The sequence below is a fragment of the Gadus chalcogrammus genome, unplaced genomic scaffold, assembly GCF_026213295.1.
Source record: "Gadus chalcogrammus isolate NIFS_2021 unplaced genomic scaffold, NIFS_Gcha_1.0 GACHA101, whole genome shotgun sequence".
NCBI classification, from domain to species: domain Eukaryota; kingdom Metazoa; phylum Chordata; class Actinopteri; order Gadiformes; family Gadidae; genus Gadus; species Gadus chalcogrammus.
In genome coordinates, this window is record NW_026613536.1 from 80,389 (window position 1) to 98,267 (window position 17,879).

Here is a 17,879-nt window from a genome sequence, read left to right on the forward strand (position 1 = left end):
TTTCCCTTTTTTTCCAAAGACAGAGATACACTTTCAAGATATTTTATTAACATTTGCACTTCACATTTTGATTCATCATTTCAATCACACATTCCCCAAGGTCTGGAAAAGATAATAATTGTGTCTGTACATAAATGGATGCATTTCATTCACACACAGAGCAACTGTAGGACTGCAATGCAGTTTTGCATAATTTCTTCGAGTGAAACCAGCCCTGCCCTTCTTCAATGCAGCATGTAGTGAATGGACTGAGGATACCATTGAAGTTATTGCTAGACATTTTGAAGTTGTATTGGCAGATTTCAAATTCAGTGGCGATACCAAAAACTGGGAGGAGGCTTGGACTATGGCAGTGAAGTGGGTGAGTCAAGAGTTGGTTGAACTGCATTGATGCGGCAGACAGAGCTAAAGTGATGATTCAGGAGAAATTTGAGAAATTGTATAGAGATAAAGCCTTGTTTACAAGACATGAGCATTTCAATGACAAATTTGGAAATTGGAAGCTAAGCATCCAGAGACCAGTATTGATCATTGGAGATTCAAATATGTCAAAGCTACCAAATGTAATGATGAGAGAGTACAGATAGATTCTTATCCAGGTGCCAAATTTAGCCATGCCTTGCACATGTTGAAGAAAACAGAGAAAACAGATACTGGCCTGAAAGTAATTCTTTCATTTGGAATTAATCATGCAGACGGCTACAAATTAGAGCAGGTAAAGAAAGATTTGGAAAACATTTTTAAAGTTGCACAAGAAAGATTTCCAAAGGCTGTCGTAGTTATGCCGTTGATCTCTTTCTCAAAACATCTTCCCAGCCATAAGAAACGAGTGCTCTCTTGTATTAACTCATGGATTGAGCAGTATCCACATCTTTCTAACATACCTGAGGAAATGTTTAAAACTAGCGTGAATGATCATATACATTGGTCTCCACAAACAGCAAAACACATCCTCTCTGACTGGAGAACACAGTTTAACTTTCAATTATCAGTGCTAGAATATATACTGGTCCAGGCCAAGGATCAATTCTTGGCATGTATGGATAAACTGTCTGAATATGATGCTGACTAATTGTATTCTGCAGATAAAATTCTTGTGTTGTACTACCTTGAAGCTATTGTGATTCTAGGACACGTTCAAAGGCCGAGCGTGGTGCAGACATGACTGTGAGGACAGCAGATGTGATTGCCACACCAAACAGCCGCCGGGCAAGTTGATCAAGTACTCCAAAAATAACTCAAACGTAAAGCCCAAACATTGCAGTTTGGTATTGAATGGAGAAATAGGCATGTGACTCTTTTTCTTGCAACCAGGACTATATCTCCAGATGATGAGATGTTGCTCCCTCTTAGTGTCAAATTAACTCTTTGAAGGACTCCTAAAGCTTACAGGGCATCTGCCTTCAGAGACACATATGACATGTCCCTGTTTGGTGAAATGTTTCATCTGTGTGTTTGTTTGTGCTGATGGCTCTTTAAAGGATGGGGATGAGGACTCCAAAAGCGTGAAATTACCCATTTTGGTGAAATGTTTCATATGTGTTTTTTAGTGCTGATTTTTGTTTTTGTTGTGTAGCTGTTTTGCAACTTTTTCTAGCTTGTGTAACTTAAATTGAGGTTCTGTGGTGATTTACATGGTTTTAAATTGTACAATTGTGATAAATGTGTTTTCTTCAAATAAAAGCAGATTTTATGGTGTATTTTCACCAAGTGTGTGTTTGAGTGGTAATCTGGGGACAAAACCATGTTCAAAGAGACAGCTGACCAATATTGGGTCGTCACATGAAGGGAAATCTGAGTGCAACTACTTTTTAAGTAGAGATATATGAAATAATTATTTAATCTACTTGTATTTCAAATTCGAGAGAGAGAGATTACATTTTTAAAGTCGCACAAGCAAGATTTCTTTTGCAGAGTGTTTGCTATTCTTAAAATGACCAATTCCAACAGCATATGCTGGTTGAAATGTTTAAGGGAACACTTGATTAGGTTTAACTGGAGTCTTGGGGGGGAGGGGTAATTGTCATGTATTAAGATGTTGGTTGGTTAGAAAATAATTCAGAGAAATACAGAGATAAACAGATTCAGAGAAAAATGAAACTACGAAACCACAAAGATTTTTTTATTATTATTTAAACGAAACCACACAACTATATACAAAAACAAACATAAAAAAAAAATTCAATCATCCCCCTCATCATCTCCCAAATATCCCTCCTCGTCCCCCTCCTCAGCCGGGGGTAGTTGAGGGGGAGCAGGCTGAGGAGGGGGCTGCGGAGCCAGCTGGGGACGCAGCTGGGGAGCCAGCTGGGGACGCAGCTGGGGAGCCAGCTGGGGACGCAGCTGGGGAGCCAGCTGGGGAGCCAGCTGGGGAGCCAGCTGGGGAGCCAGCTGCGGAGCCAGCTGGGGACGCAGCTGGGGAGCCAGCTGGGGACGCAGCTGGGGAGCCAGCTGGGGACGCAGCTGGGGACGCAGCAGGGGAGCCAGCTGGGGACGCAGCTGGGGAGCCAGCTGGGGAGCCAGCTGGGGAGCCAGCTGGGGAGCCAGCTGGGGACGCAGCTGGGGACGCAGCAGGGGAGCCAGCTGGGGACGCAGCTGGGGAGCCAGCTGGGGAGCCAGCTGGGGAGCCAGCTGGGGAGCCAGCTGGGGACGCAGCTGGGGAGCCAGCTGGGGACGCAGGCTGCGGAGCCAGCTGGGCACGCAGCTGGGGACGCAGCTGGGGACGCAGCTGGGGACGCAGCTGAGGAGCAGGGGCCTCCTCCTCCCCAGATAAAGAAAATAAATCCTCCTCCTTTAAAAAAAACATTGTATGCATTGTATTGTACATATGTATATAATGTATTTAGAAATAAGTTTACATTGAGACTTGTAACATAAAATGTGGCAATAGGGTGTAGCTTACAGTTCTGGACAGGATGATGGTGGAGTCCTCCGACATCCCCCCCCCCCCCCGTCGTGTAGCCACTTGTTTCGGCCATCTGAAAAATATAGTGGTTAAGTTTTGTATAATTAGTCATGAATGGCTGAGTTAATAAAAAGGAAAAGGCCACACACACACACACACCCTGGAGAGCTCCGGTCAGTCCGATTTTGATGCCCTTTTCCCGGATTACCCCGAGGCTCCTCACACACCCTCTGGAGGTATTAAAATCACTTTTGGGCATCGTGGAGACCCTGCAAAGCGCTGCTTTGGTAAAGTGCTATCACTTCGCTGCTATCACTGATATGCTGCTATCACTTCTGTGTATTATATTATTATTATTAATGTCTACTTTATCTTTTTCTATATGTTAAATGTGTATGTCTATGAGTATGTCAGAAAACCTGGCGGTGGTGACAAAAAACTACCAACATGATCTGCATGAGTTGTTCAAATTAGCTAACTTCTTTCCACTTTGTTGCTAGCTACTTCAGACCTCTAATTAGAAAGCAAACATTTATGGTATAATCTAATATTCTAATATTTGTATACAAAAGTGACAGTGTTGACATGTTATGGTAGTGACAGCAGCAGTGTCTAAAAATATGAAGTGGAGAAAAAAGCGAACTTACATGAGCTTGAGCAATTTGAAATAATGTAAATAGAGCAGAAGGTTTGAAAAGAGGGTCTTCAGGAATATAGTTGACTTTGTAGGTGTACAATTGTAATGCTTATGGTAAATATCTGTCCCTGCACAGATAGCAAAACTTGATTGAATCAACGTTGAGATATGGTCAGGCTGAAGGTTGTGATCAATATTGATGTCAGACATTGAAATATACATTGAAAGTGCTCGCTATGATCAACATTGAAATAACGTTGAATTTCCAATCAATTCTGACAATGAATCAACCTTGATTCAATTATGATATGATCAACATTGAAACAATGTAGAATTGAACAACATTGATTCAACTATATATATGCATTGCATTATACATTGAAACAATGTTATTATTAAAGGGCCATTTCAACACTTTTCAACCTTGCTTTGTATGTTTACAATATGCCTCATTATAAACCTCATTAGATTGGCTATTTCCATTCTTTTTAAGAAACCAAGGTTTAGAACAGCTGCTTTATTGAATGCTCTATGAACAAAAAAACTACAACAACAAAACAGACCATTATTCAAAAAGTTATTTAATAAATATTCAAAAGCAATTATAAACAAACATCTTAAGGAATTATGAACATTAACCCTATAATTAACCCTGTAATTAGAACATTACAGTAACATTTGTCCTTAATAGTCCTTAATCTTTGCCTTTTCTTGGTACCCCGCCACTCCTCTCCGGTGCGTAACGCAGCCACTTCTGCAGGGCACCCCTGTACTGCAATTCTGTCAACTTGCGGTCAAATTGAAACAAAAAGAAAAAAAGAATATTCATATAGTAAAACAATGGCACAGTTTATGTCTACTCTGTGTCTCAGAGAAGGGCACTGAAATGCTTGAAATTATGTCACTGGTAGGCCGGAAACGCAGAGCGAGTAGACAGAAGTGGTATATTTAGGTATTGAGTGATTTATTTATTTTTAATTATGGCAGAGTTGGCCCTCCATATTTATCAGGCTCCCTCCATGGTGAGGAAAATGCATCCATTCTTATTGACTTCAGAAGAAGTTTAAAATACTTATGAATTAAATAAATATTAAATATTAAATAAATTTAACATCCATCATCAAAAATGCCAAAATCCGTAGTATTTTGATTTGCAGACTCACCAAACATGCAGTCCTGCATTAACGTGTCCTTGAAGGCCCTCTTCGGTCCCTTTCCCGCCCAGTTGAAGATGCATGCTACACGGTTTGCCATGGTAGCGGATAGCATTCGCCGGATCATATTTTCGGCATTGGTCCCTCCGACTAATGCCAAGCGGGTAATCTTAACAGATTAGAGAGAAAATGGTTAGTTTGCTAAAGTGTACAATGTGCCATGTCAAATGGACAGCGAGAGAAGCGTCGTAGCGGTCTCCTTTTGCCTCCTTCAGCTGATGAAAAGGTACGCCCAGTAATATGAAGGGAGGGAAAATAGTGCCGGATGAGGTCAGACTTTTTCACGGCCAACAATTCGTGATGCAAATGTATTACTCTTTTGAATGCATATTATTTTTTGAAGCAAAACTTCTTTCTGCAGCGCAAAAACCGGGCCAGAACTCCGCTCACGGGACGCAGTGGGGGAAAAGGCACTGCTGATGCCCGACACCGCTGATGAGGATGTAATACGACCTCTTGTCCAAAAATCCAAACTATCCCTTTAATGCCTCCAAACCTACAATTCCTGACAAAATGTAAGAAAATACTTGTATGAAAAAATGGTTCACCATATTTCGAAGGACTAATTCCTCCTTCAGTGCAGCTTCAGCCTCATCAAACTGCTCCTCATTGGCGAGTGGCAGAACAATGGGGAAGGGCTCCTCTCTCTGTGATCCCGCTCCAGGAATACTCATGGAGGATTTGGCAATTTCAGTCTTTATTAACTGAATGTCCCGTGACATTTGCTTCACCTCCATGAGTAGCTCCGTTAGCATCTTGGTGTTTTGGTTGGCAGCAATGTCTTAGAAGAAAAGCAATTGGTTTTACATTACATTTCAAGGATAGATTGACCATTTTCAATTGTTTAGAATGCAACTCACTGATGTTTGCACCCCTAACTGATAGTAACCATTAATTCCTTGCTTGCTCTGATGGCACAGTGTGGTAGGGGCTCGAGTTATACATTTGCATTCACATACAGACAGCAATAAGAAAATAAGGTAAATAAGCACTATCAAAGTTGTTATGAATGAGCACCATATAGCAACTAAGGATGCCGATTGATTGGCCATCGAATGGCAGCATTTGACATTGGTTGGCATGTCTGGTGTTAAAAAATATATATATAAAAAAAATGTTAGTTAACTCACCTGTATAGCCCTGGGGGTGTTGATGGTGATTGCCAGGAAAGTCTAAAAGAGGACAAACAAATTATATCCTTGCAAGATAGGGAGACACTGAATAAACAGACTCTAGACACAATAAGAGTGGCTGAGGGCATCACATAGCCATGGAGCCTATTTGTCTACTTACCATCATTACAGAGATCTGTTGACTCTAGCTCTGCCAAGAAGTTTCCACAAAAGTCTAAAATGAGAGAACACAAAACATAAACTATGATTGCTATAACTCAGACAAAGCACATTTAAAATCTGTCCGACCTGATAGTTTTTTAGTTATGTGAAGTGGTTCACTTACCATTATTAGGCTGGTAAAATGACTGAACATCCTCAGAATAGTTTCCTCCAGAGGCTAAAAGAAGGGAACACAAGAAAGGAATAGAGCTGTAACTTTTCAACACATATCACATGACTGATATGTTTGCATGTATTGCCAGAGGAACTAAATTAAAGCTCATATGCCATTGTAATAAGCAATGACATACCACTGCTTGCATCTGGGGTTGGTAGAGAGGGGTACTGGTTGGATACTGGCAGCACTGTATTAACAAATAAGTTGAATTATACATGGCAAAAGTAGTTGTAGTATCATAACTGACAGTGTCACCACTGTACCTGGAAAGTGAATAGCAGGTGGCTTGGCAAATTTTCTCTTAACACTGCTGGTTTCTGTCTCCTCATCTGACTCCGCATACACAGTATTTGTTCTTGAAAAATATAAATCAAACATACCCAGCAATTGAAAGAATTTTAAATATAATTACATTACATGAGCAAGCCTTGAGAAAGACTGTTCTCGGGTCAGGAGCCCATCGCCCGTTTCTGTGAAATTAGGCGGATTGACATACAAGTACACATAGACATAACACAGAAAAGCTGAGTGCCAAGCAGTTTCAAGTCTTTGTTATGATTCGTCCAGAGATCGAACCCTGACCTTATAATCTCTGGGTTGACACTCACCACAAGGCAGAGGCGTCTAGGTGTAGGCTAATTTACCCAGCACATTTGGTTGAGGAATTCAACTGTACCTTGTTCTTCTTTTCCGACGTACATCTGCTTCCACCTCTGATTCCAAATCTGTGGTCGGACATCCAGTAGTAACATACTTTTCTTCATGTTGCTTGGCCTTTTCAAACGAGGCTGTAAAAGAACAGGCAGAAAATACAGTGCCATTTTTAAGAAGTATGATAAACAACGTAATATAAACAGGGTTTTGCAAATGGCAATTCGATTTTAATTCAAATACATATCTGTTTAGTTTCCATCTGCCAAATGAGGTAACTAACTACCAATATATGTTATACTATACCCAAACACCCACGAGTAATGGTTCTCCTTAGATACCAGAAAGGAGAACAAAATAACATCAAGGTGGCCACTTCAATTAACCTGATTGACTAGTCCCATTTGTGACCGATATAAAAGTAATGCCATTCATTCTGTCACAAATGGGATTGACAGGCTTAGATATGGAATAATTCACATCAGACAATAGTGATGTAGTGACTGACTACTTACCACAAGTATTTAAGAGCCGAACATTCTCATACGCGGTCCATCCTTTACGGGGCATCATGTTTTCTTTTAGGGCCTTTGAATAATTTATGTTTTTTGGGGGCCAGGACAATGTACCTTCCTTTGCATTGAACCAGCTGGAAAGAACTGTTGCAGTTCCGCCATTTGGAAATAGAACAACGGCCCAAAGCACTGTGGGGAAAAACGGTCTGTCTAGCTACTGGACCAGATAAAATGAGACGGAGAGGTAATAAAGTCTGTCGGCACGAGGACCTTGGATTTATTAAGTAAAGTGGCAACGGTTATACAGAGTCATAAAGCGTGAGAAATCGAATATGTCTAAGTCCCTAATCAGCGCTGATGGTTCGTCCGGAGCTTCGCCTCCGTGGAAGGTCTGCTTCAGAAGAAGGGGAGCAGAGTCCCTGTGTGGTACAGTTTTTATGCTGTATCCTCCTCTCGATGAGGTGTGTGCGTTTGAGGTGTGTGTGGTTCTGTGTGTTTTGCGTAGTCTTGGCTCCCAGGCCCTGAGAGAGCTTCGTAACGGGGGAGAGTTCCTCGTGTCTCCGGTGTGATAAATTAAAACGGGGAGTGCCCCCCTGAAATGTCTCGTGTGTGATAATTTAATGTGGCTCTCAGGCCCCTGGTGTGGGCAGAGGTATCTCTTGGTTCCTCCTAACGGGGAAGAGCTCTCAAAATGTCTCCTGTGTGATAAATTAATGTGGCTCTCCCGTTCTGGAGATGATACTGGTGCATTGTCTGAGTGTCCACCATCTGCCTGCCTGGGAGATGGGGCCTTCAGCTCCGGCCTTGACCTGACTATATATTATCATGTTTGTGTTGTTGGGTTAGAGCAAGAGTTGACTATATTGTAATGTGTCCATGTGATGTGCTCATCGGGCTAGGGTAGGAGTTAGCTATATTTATAATGTACATGTGATGTACTCAGCAGGTTATTTTTCCCAACAGCACCACCTCTCTTTCCATTCTGTGTACAATAAATTCAATTAGAATATAAATGATTAAAAAAAAAAATACTGAATCGTAAGAAGTCATAAACTTGCTATGCTACTGCATATGAGCTATTGGAATAGCTATGAGGCTATTTCCCTCCGACTCTGGATACAGAACACATTTACGTTTAATACAGCCAAGTTTACCAACGCCGATATCATCACACAACTCTCTAACCTTATATGTACCTATGCATGAGGACTCACAGGGATAAGTGTAATATGATTCTTGGTGTCTGAACTTTCTGTATATCACATAGACCTCATCTTCTTCTTGGACTATATTCTGCACTACTGCAATTGTATCTCCCACCTCAATACAATTATCCCCCTGCTTTGTAGACAAGGTAAAGCGACTACTGGAGACCTTTCTGTACCGTAGAGCAACATTGAAATGTCGAGGAAGTGGTCCATCAGTATGGATGTTCTGTAAGACTGGTTCATCTGTTGCTAATGGACGCTCAACATGTGGCATTTCTGACAACCTTTTGACAACCTGCTGTAGAGGTTTGTGTGGCTTGCGTAAAAGATGCTTAATTTGGCCTAGATAATTCTCAAAAGGGAATCCCGAAACATTATCTAAAGGTCCAAATTGTTTGTATTCAGGGGTTGACACTAACGGTTGCCCGCTTGCCCGGGGCAAGTAAAAAAAATGTTTGGGCAAGTTGAGATTTTTTCTGGTTGCCCGAACGGGCAAGTGGATTTTGGGTGGATGTTAATATAAAAGCTATTTATTCAAATGTTTTTAGAAACTGCAGAACAACCTTTTGTTCCTCAAAACCACACAAAATAGAAGTATTTGCAATTGATCAGCGCGCTGTCTTCTCTTCTCTCGGAAAGCGAGTTAACAGTCACGCATCGCTTCAGTGCGAATATAGCCCCGCCTTCTGTCACTCACTCGCTGTGCGGTCCCTGGCATTGATTCGCTAAAGGTTAGCCAACACAGCTAGCATCTCAAGTGCAGCACCTCCGCAAACGGTTTAGGTAGAAGCTAATGGAGTAGTGATGGAGGAGTGCAGTTTGGAAGTACTTTGGATTGAGGCAAATTATCAAGGAAAGTCAAGAACACGGTTTTGGGTTTCATAACTGTGCACATGCACACAGCAATAGTGATCTTTTTCACGAAATTGGACCCTCACAAACTACTGTATATTACATGAAAGCTGACCCTCCACTTATTCCAACAGTCCAAACCATATCATTCTGTGACTAAAACTTGCAAATAACAAATTAAGAAGAAACGTCCCCTTTTCTTTTAACAACCAAAAATGAAGTATTACCTTTGTGATTTTTGTCCACAAAGTTGATTCTGATCGAATAAAACCACCATAAACAGATTATCCAGTATCTGGGCCAAATTTTGCAACTTTACATGGTGTTTTCAATCAATGAATAAGAGAAGGTTTCTTAGGAAATAGGTAAATTGCCTTCAATCAGAAAACATATTCTTCAGCGCAATCTAGTGGCCATATATTTATTTGCGAGTGTTTGGCTTGGTGCATTCGATTGCCCTGAACTTTAAATAGAGGTGTCAAGTGTCAAAATTGTAAGATATCTACCTATATTTGTGTCTCATAGTAAGACAGCGCTCCCAACTGATAATGACCAACTGATGGAAATGTTATCTTCCACTTATGCTGTGTTCCATGGCTTTATTCACTTTAACCAAGTATTATCCCCATTGAATATTTCACTTGCACAACAATCTTTCTTTTGGCCCAAAGATGACATTATCGCCCTTGCAGTTGTGGAGATATAATCTATTTACTTTGGGTATGTTCTTTCCTGAAAAAAACTTTTCCCCTGATATCAAAAATGGTATAGAATATCGATCTTTTTCCAGGAATAGTGTTGAAGTTAGAAATCCAGTATCGTGACTGACAACCCTACTAGAAACGCAATTGTGATTATTCAGTTAGAGCTACAAGAAACTTGAAAGTTAAAAAGACATATCTTTGCTACTACCTCTGACATTTAGTCATGTACATTTGCATAAAATCATGCAGGTCTACATATAACTTGGCGATACCTTTAATAGGTTGGAACGGTGGACTGAAATCACTTCATGGCACGATGTGACCGCTCGATAAATAAGTAAAGAAAGAGAAGTTTGTTATTTTTTAAACACAAGATGTGTGGAAGCTAACATTCAGCTTCAGTCTGAGCTAGGATGATTTTTCTGAGCCCCCCCAAAACCAGGTCGGGTGCCTGGCAAAAAGAGGCCCGTTCACGATTCTGATTATAATTTGGGCAAGTGAACATTACATTCGGGCAAGTTGAACCTGACCTGTACTTGCCCGATGGGCAAGTGCTTTTGAAACCTTAGTGTCAACCCCTGGTATTCATCAACTAAATGTATAAGCTGATGAACAGTGAACACAATCTCATCCCTACCATACAGCTGTCCAAAGTGTTTCACAAAGGAAATCATCAATCTATGTGCAAATTCAACCATTTGGTCAGAAAGTCCCGGTGACAAATACAAATACATGGCCACAGAAAATAACATAAAATTGTCATAAAACTCACTGGGAAGGCAACCCTTCAGAACTACAGGACCCCAGTATAACATAAAGGATCGGAGCTCAGTAGCTTTCCAACGATCAAGCTCATTCAAACCTCTTGGCTTACGATTGAATTCAACAGGGGTGTGGGAATGTAACACCAGCAGTTTGCTTGATATACTGTTAACAGTTTGTGAAGGAAGCCTAGTGGCTAGCTTGCCCTTTGACCACATATTCAACAGTTTTCTTATCAACCCAAGACAACAGAGATGCATATAATCTATTGGGAATGAAGAAACCATCTTTACAATCCCTGTTAAAGGACTGAGTGTCTGTTTCAAGTGATGTTCCTCATCAATCATATCATAATAACTCGAGTCAGTCCTCAGCCTGACATCTGTTTCAGGATACATCATTTTGTTCTTCCACACACCCTCTTGATCACACTTGTCGCATCCTGAATACCTATTATGTGACTTAACATTCTTAACATAGGCTCTGGCGGGAGCATCACACACAAATGAGGAAACCTCTACATTCAATAGCTTACCCTTATGAATAATGCCATTAGCCAGTACATTTTTAAGGTCCCTAACAAATTGCTTCAGATACTCAACAACACACTTTGGCTTGCTTAAACCACAAAATATGCCGACAATAAATGGGGACTTAGTGTAATCACATTTCAGGATTGCATGTATAGGCCAGAATTGAAGACTTGAACTCTTAAAGAGGGGGAGACCATCTATGTTGAACTGTAAAGTAAGAGTTGTGAGGTTCACTGGTAAACTCAGACATTTCAATCGTGAAAGTATTCCTTGCACCAATCCAAAATGAAAGTACTCGCCACCTTGCATTTGAGTGGTTGCAACATGAGATTGTGTTCCAAGCAGAGTTCTTCCATTTTTAGGAAGCCTGGGGTGAAATAGCTTTAAGATGGACAGCAGAGCAGACAAAGCAACCATACTGATGTAGTAGGATGTTGCCCAATATCTCAGGCTCCTTATAAGCAGATCCTGACTAGGTTGATGCTCATCACTGTCAGAGTGAGAATCAGATTCATCTCCATCACTTCCAGCTACACTACCATCTGTATGATCATTTTCCATTTGTACATAATCTGATTCAACTTCATCATTGCCATCTACACTACCATCTATATGCTCATTTTCCATAGGTACATGGGAAGCTAGTGTTGTATCGAGTTGGCAAACTTGAGAGATTGTGAAGGGTGGTTCCCTATTCACACAGGGTGCACTTTCATTATGCAGAGTTTCCTCGTATTCCTTAAGGATATCTTTCTCTATGTCCCTTACAGTACTGATGACCCTACGTCTTTTGGCCCAATAAGAAGCCATCTTAGCTAGAGAGAGAGGTGGTGGTGCTATATTAAATTACTTGTATATTGCTTACAGTGAATCCTCCAAGTCCAAGTGGGGACCTCTTGTAAGTTACTGCAACCCAGAAAAAGATGGAAACAAAGAAAAATAAATAACAATGCATAAACTAACAATACAAATATATATAAGACAAATAATTGTGTTATTCAGGCTATTAAAAAATATTTCAAAATATCTGAGAGCCGGAAGCATAAGGAGATAGTCATGATGTTGTCGCCATATATATAAATATTAAATAGATGCCTCGTCCAGGCTGCTGGCCAATGGAGTCGAACGTCACCACTGGCGGCCATCTTCCCAGCGTAAGCTGCTCACCCATAACATTGTGTTGGTAGTGGTAGGCCTACATGTACTTTTTAAATAACCACAACTTGCTCAATTTTCCACCGATTTCAACCGGTTTGGTTCATTATAAACATCAGAGATGTAGTTATGACTCTGCATACTTTTGATAGAATCATGAAAAACAGAATAATGTTCTAAAATATGTACAATATCATAACCACGTTAATAACGTTTGTAATAAACCAAACCGTTTGTAAATCAGTTGAAAATTTAGCAAGTTATTGTTATTTAAAAAGTAAATGTACCACTACCAACACAATGTTATGAGTGAGCAGCTGACTGTGGTAAGATGACCGGCTATGGTAACGTTCTAGACGCCACAGTATTAGGCATCTAGTTAATATATATATCTATGGTTGTCGCCGTCGGAAAACGAGAAACGGCGATTTATCAAAAAAAGGTGGCGAAGAAGATAGAGGAAGCCGGTGTCGTGTCAATATAAGAAGTGTGTCATCATCACGATGCATTCAGTACACACTACGCTCTCGTATGTGTGTGCGTGAGAATGGCAGCGTGTGTTGACTTCAGCGAGTGAGCGGACAAGCAAGGAGAGCGAGCGATTGCGCATGTCAGTTTAGTGAACGAACGAGTCCGGTTGTGTGTACTGTTAAGTCACTGGAACTACGAATAAAGTACCCAGCCCGTCAATAATCGTGTCCGATTCATTCCGACCTATAAGCAGACCCACTGCCTGTCAAAGTTAAGGGTGTTACCCCGAGAGAACATCGGCCCTGGAGGGAACGTCTCTCCTGTGCCCCTGACTATTCAGCTATTAAAAACGCCAGTAATACTTTTATATACACAGATAAATAAAATACGTTTTGATTGCGAAGCTTGCTAGCATGCCACACAGACTCATATGATGGTATCTGAACGGATAATATATTACATTAGGACTTACCAGTTAACTATTATTAGCGAGCATGCTAGCGATTGATAATGCTATCAAGCTACAACCTCCGGACTTCGGTTTACATGGCACGGCAATAATACACCAAGTTAACATTTAGTCATTCGATGACAGGTGAATATATATATATAAGGCAGACTGTGGGAGTCACCGGTGTCTGTGTGACTTCAGGACCATGGAGAGCACCACTGCAGCCTGCACTTGAACAGGCTGAATTGTGCTGAGTGCTGCGGGCAGCAGGGGCCCACTAGGAGGCAGAGCCAAAATGCTTGCAGCACCTGATATTCCCAGGCGGTCTCACATCCAAGTACTAACCAGGCCCGACACTGCTTAGCTTCCGAGATCGGACAAGATTGGGCGTGCTTTTTTTTTTCTTTTGGTGACACCCGCCACTACTTACAGCAACCTGGGCTTCTGAGGAGGTCTCCCATTCAAGTACTAACCAGGCCCGACCCTGCTTAGCTTCCGAGATCTGACGAGATCGGGCGTGTTCAGGGTGGTATGGCCGTAAGCAATTGCTACCTGTGAAAGTCAGCCTCATGAAGCTCAGGTGTGGGCAGTGCTGGGGGTTAGGGCAGTGCTGGGGGTTAGGGTTAGGGTGAGGGTTAGTGCTGGGCAGTGCTGGGAGCTCTGTGTGTGTGTCTGTGGGTTAGGGTTAGGGTGAGGGTTAGTGCTGGGCAGTGCTGGGAGCTCTGTGTGTGTCTGTGGGCTAGGGTTAGCGTTAGTGTTAGTGCTGGGCAGTGCTGGGAGCTCTGTGTGTGTCTGTGGGACCCTCAGTGACCTTTAATAGCAGGCAGGCTTTTGGGGCCTAAAGGGAGAGAAGTGTGAGCCATTGGGGCTTGCTGTGACTTAATACAATACACAGGGCAGTGTTTGGTGCTCTGTGTATGTCTGTGGGAACCTCAGTGACCTTTAATAGACAGGCAGGCTTTTGGGGCCTAAAGGGAGAGAAGTGTGAGCCATTGGGGCTTGCTGTGACTTAATACAATACACAGGGCAGTGCTGGGAGCTCTGTGTATGTCTGTGGGACCCTCAGTGACCTCCAATAGCAGGCAGGCTTCTGGGGCCTAAAGGGGGACGAGTGTGAGCCATTGGGCCTTGCTGTGACTTAATACAATACACAGGGCAGTGCTGGGAGCTCTGTGTGTGTCTGTGTGACCCTCAGTGACCTTTAACAGAGAGCAGGCTTATGAGGCCTACCTGGGAGGTGTCTGTGCCTCTGGGCCTGTCAGTGACTTAATACAATACACAGGGCAGTGTTTGGTGCTCTGTGTGTGTCTGTGTGACCCTCAGTGACCTTTAATAGACAGCAGGCTTATGAGGCCTACCTGGGGAGGTGTCTGTGCCTCGGTCTTGTACTGGAGGCCGTGGAGAGTGGGGGCCCTCTGGGCGCCAGGCTGGAAATAAATAAATTTTATTTATTTCTTCACTACCACAGAGACCACTGTTCAACCAAGCAAGGAGGTGGACGCCGCTGATGACTTTACATTCAGTACATTGTCAGACTTGGACATGGCCGATTTGGGTGTTGCTCCATTGTCTGCCTCAGCACTTCCAACCTCACCTGCACCTCAAACATATTCCATCATATTCGACAACCTGGACTTTTACGTTCAGACGCATCATCAGTCCACCAGCCAGACCAACAAGTCAATTCACTGGATCCACCACATGTGTGTCATCAACAGAATCAACTCACTACACCTTGACAAGTTGAAACCGACAAATTCTTTGATTGACTATGATCTCGGGAATTCACTTCCTGGACCAGACACACAAGCCAGTATGCGTCGGGAATTCGTTGTTTTGGGGAGCCGAATCCTGACAGCTTATTTGGAATCATTCAAGACCCTCTCCAGTGTGGTTGTTCAACATATCCCCCACCAGTTCTCTGAAGAAATGGCCCAGCCATCCACTCATGTAAGTTTCATGTCCTTTTAAATATCAAATGAAACAAATACATTTGTAAATTCACAGTGCAAGTTGCAGATGTAATGCACTTATTCATGCTTTAAGTGTTTCACACACTGACACATAATTGTAATATTACACTTTTGTAGTATCCACTTGGACTTCTATTCAAGGACGAAACACAAACTGCCGACCTGGTGGATGTGCTCCAGCACCTTCAAAAGGAGTAAATATCATGCAAGATCAATCATTACTTTGTGTACCCTGGGACAGTTTCCCATACATGAATTAGACCATTGGCTGAAAGCGCTAGGGGAAATCAAGTCTGGGAATAGTCCAAACCCATGTAAGAGAAATGGACCGATTGTGTTTAAATTGATATTCTAACTGTAAGTCCTCTCTAGGTATGTGCCAAGATGTCCTGATGGGCTTGAAAAGATTTTGATCGGGGGTGACAGACTGACAGAGGCCAATTCCCGGAATATCCAGTTGGCGTTTGCTGATGGGGAGACGGAGGAGGACCGCCTGGAAGGCCTCTGTGTCAAATATGAAGACTGGCACGCAATTCGAAAACTCTTTGAGGTCGGTATTGTAATCATTAACTACGTGCACCCTGATACACAATTTATATTTACAAAAAGCACATAATGTTGATTTTTTTATGATTACAATACACTGCCTTCCAAGGCATAGAGAAGTAATGATGTTTTCTAAGTGGTTCAAACATGATGTTTTTGATATGCATTACAGATATATCATCAGATCTTCTTTAGTGAAGAATCTGCCAAAGACCATGGCACACTCCACGCCAACATGAATCTCTTGAGGTAATCAATCACTAAACATCAGAAACCATGTGTTTTCAGATTAATGTCAGATTGACATTCATTACTGTGTATGTATCTTATTGTATAATTCTTTTCTCTCTACATTTCTTCCCCTAAAGAGTATCTTCGCCAACCATGAAGTTGGCGTGGACTTATGAACTGTGTGCATGTTACCAAGAAAGCACAGCCACCATGAATTCGGCTGCTTTCCATTTGGGATTTAAGGGAAAAGTGGGTCATTGGTACCAGTGTTGGGAGTAACGCGTTACAAAAGTAACGCGTTACTCCCAACAAAAAAAGGTAATATTTTACTTGGCTAACCCTAACCTGACTAACCCAGAAATACGTTTTAAACCCGAAATTAACTTGTGTGTTTTTATACAAATTCGCCAACACTGCGAGATTCACAGAGGAGAAAAAAATCCAGTCCAGGGAGGCTGGTTGTAGTCATTTAGCTTGGTTCTCCATATCAACAGTAGGGCTAGAACAGAGCGAAAAGACTACAACCTGGTTGTAGTAGAAAAGGGGGCTCAATGTGTTTTTTTTTTTTTCCATCTTCCCTAGTAGGCTCTAGCTCTATTGATTTCAATATGAATACCTAAAGTTACAGTATTTCTATTATGAAATGTATTGTACCATGAGCCATAACTGCGACCATTATATTGTACTTTTGTTAGCCTTAAGCCTAGCTCAGTCATTATGCCATACCACATCACCTCCTGCTGTGCAATGAGCTGCATTGAACACAGGAAGATCTATTGAGAACAACAAATCCATATTTCCTGTTATTTTGGTAAAAGTAGTGTAATGCCGTACAATTCAAAGACAGTAATATTGCAATGTAACTAATTACTTTGAAATGACAGTAACAAGTAATAAATAATGCATTACTCTTTTGAAGTAACTTGCCCAACACTGATTGGTACTACTAACAAACACACACCATCATGAATTTATGAACTATGAATATAATTTCACAAGCAGATGTTTTATGCAGCCATTTAAATAACTGCTATGTGATTTACAGGTGCAGCAATGCGAAGAAAGGCCCACATGCTGCGTACAACGCTTACAAACAGTTTGTGCAGATTGACACGACAGCACTTTTCCTTGCGGCAGCAATGGAACATTTTCATTTGGATGATGTCACAGGTCTGTATCTGCTACATTGTGTTGAAAGGATTAAAATCAAGGAATCAAACATTACCTTTTCTTGGCATAAGGTACAATGTATGAATACAATTTTTATATATATATTTATTTTTTGTTTTCTCACAGCTACTCCAGACGGCTTAGTACCAGACCACATCCAGCAAGGCTCTGCAGAACAGAAGAGGACCTGGCTCCATGACTCTGTGGCAGAGGTCGTTGACAAGTTTTTAATGTCTACAGACATTGCTGAACTGACAGCTGGCGTTACTGAAGCGGCAACAGCCCAACGCACTGAGAAGGAGAAGCTCCCTTGTCGTGAGCCAGGTTGCAAGAAAGTTTTCATTTATCGAAAAGCCAGAGAGACCCACGAAGAGAAAGTCCACAGTTTA

The 17,879-nt window shown here is 41.8% G+C and overlaps 1 protein-coding gene, 2 long non-coding RNA genes and 1 other non-coding gene across 4 annotated transcripts; 1 reads left to right on the plus strand and 3 right to left on the minus strand.

Annotated features, from left to right (window-relative positions):
- Window positions 1-4,024: 4,024 nt before the first annotated feature.
- LOC130378774 (uncharacterized) lies at window positions 4,025-5,392 on the minus strand. Its single transcript, XR_008894914.1, has 3 exons — window positions 5,305-5,392; window positions 4,706-4,865; window positions 4,025-4,329 (listed from the first exon to the last, which is right to left on the minus strand). It is a non-coding gene; the product is annotated as an uncharacterized LOC130378774 (long non-coding RNA).
- Window positions 5,393-5,470: 78 nt separating this feature from the next.
- On the minus strand, window positions 5,471-6,336 carry LOC130378775 (uncharacterized). The gene is made up of 3 exons (XR_008894915.1): window positions 6,050-6,336; window positions 5,887-5,928; window positions 5,471-5,537 (listed from the first exon to the last, which is right to left on the minus strand). It is a non-coding gene; the product is annotated as an uncharacterized LOC130378775 (long non-coding RNA).
- A 7,657-nt stretch (window positions 6,337-13,993) lies between these two features.
- On the minus strand, window positions 13,994-14,113 carry LOC130378778 (5S ribosomal RNA). Its single transcript, XR_008894917.1, has one exon. It is a non-coding gene; the product is annotated as a 5S ribosomal RNA (ribosomal RNA).
- A 928-nt stretch (window positions 14,114-15,041) lies between these two features.
- Window positions 15,042-16,517, plus strand: LOC130378777 (uncharacterized). Its single transcript, XM_056585421.1, has 4 exons — window positions 15,042-15,520; window positions 15,661-15,737; window positions 15,916-16,093; window positions 16,262-16,517. Exons 1-4 carry the CDS (start codon window positions 15,113-15,115, stop codon window positions 16,340-16,342), a joined length of 744 nt encoding a protein of 247 aa, XP_056441396.1. The 5' UTR covers window positions 15,042-15,112; the 3' UTR covers window positions 16,343-16,517.
- The last annotated feature ends 1,362 nt before the right edge of the window (window positions 16,518-17,879 follow it).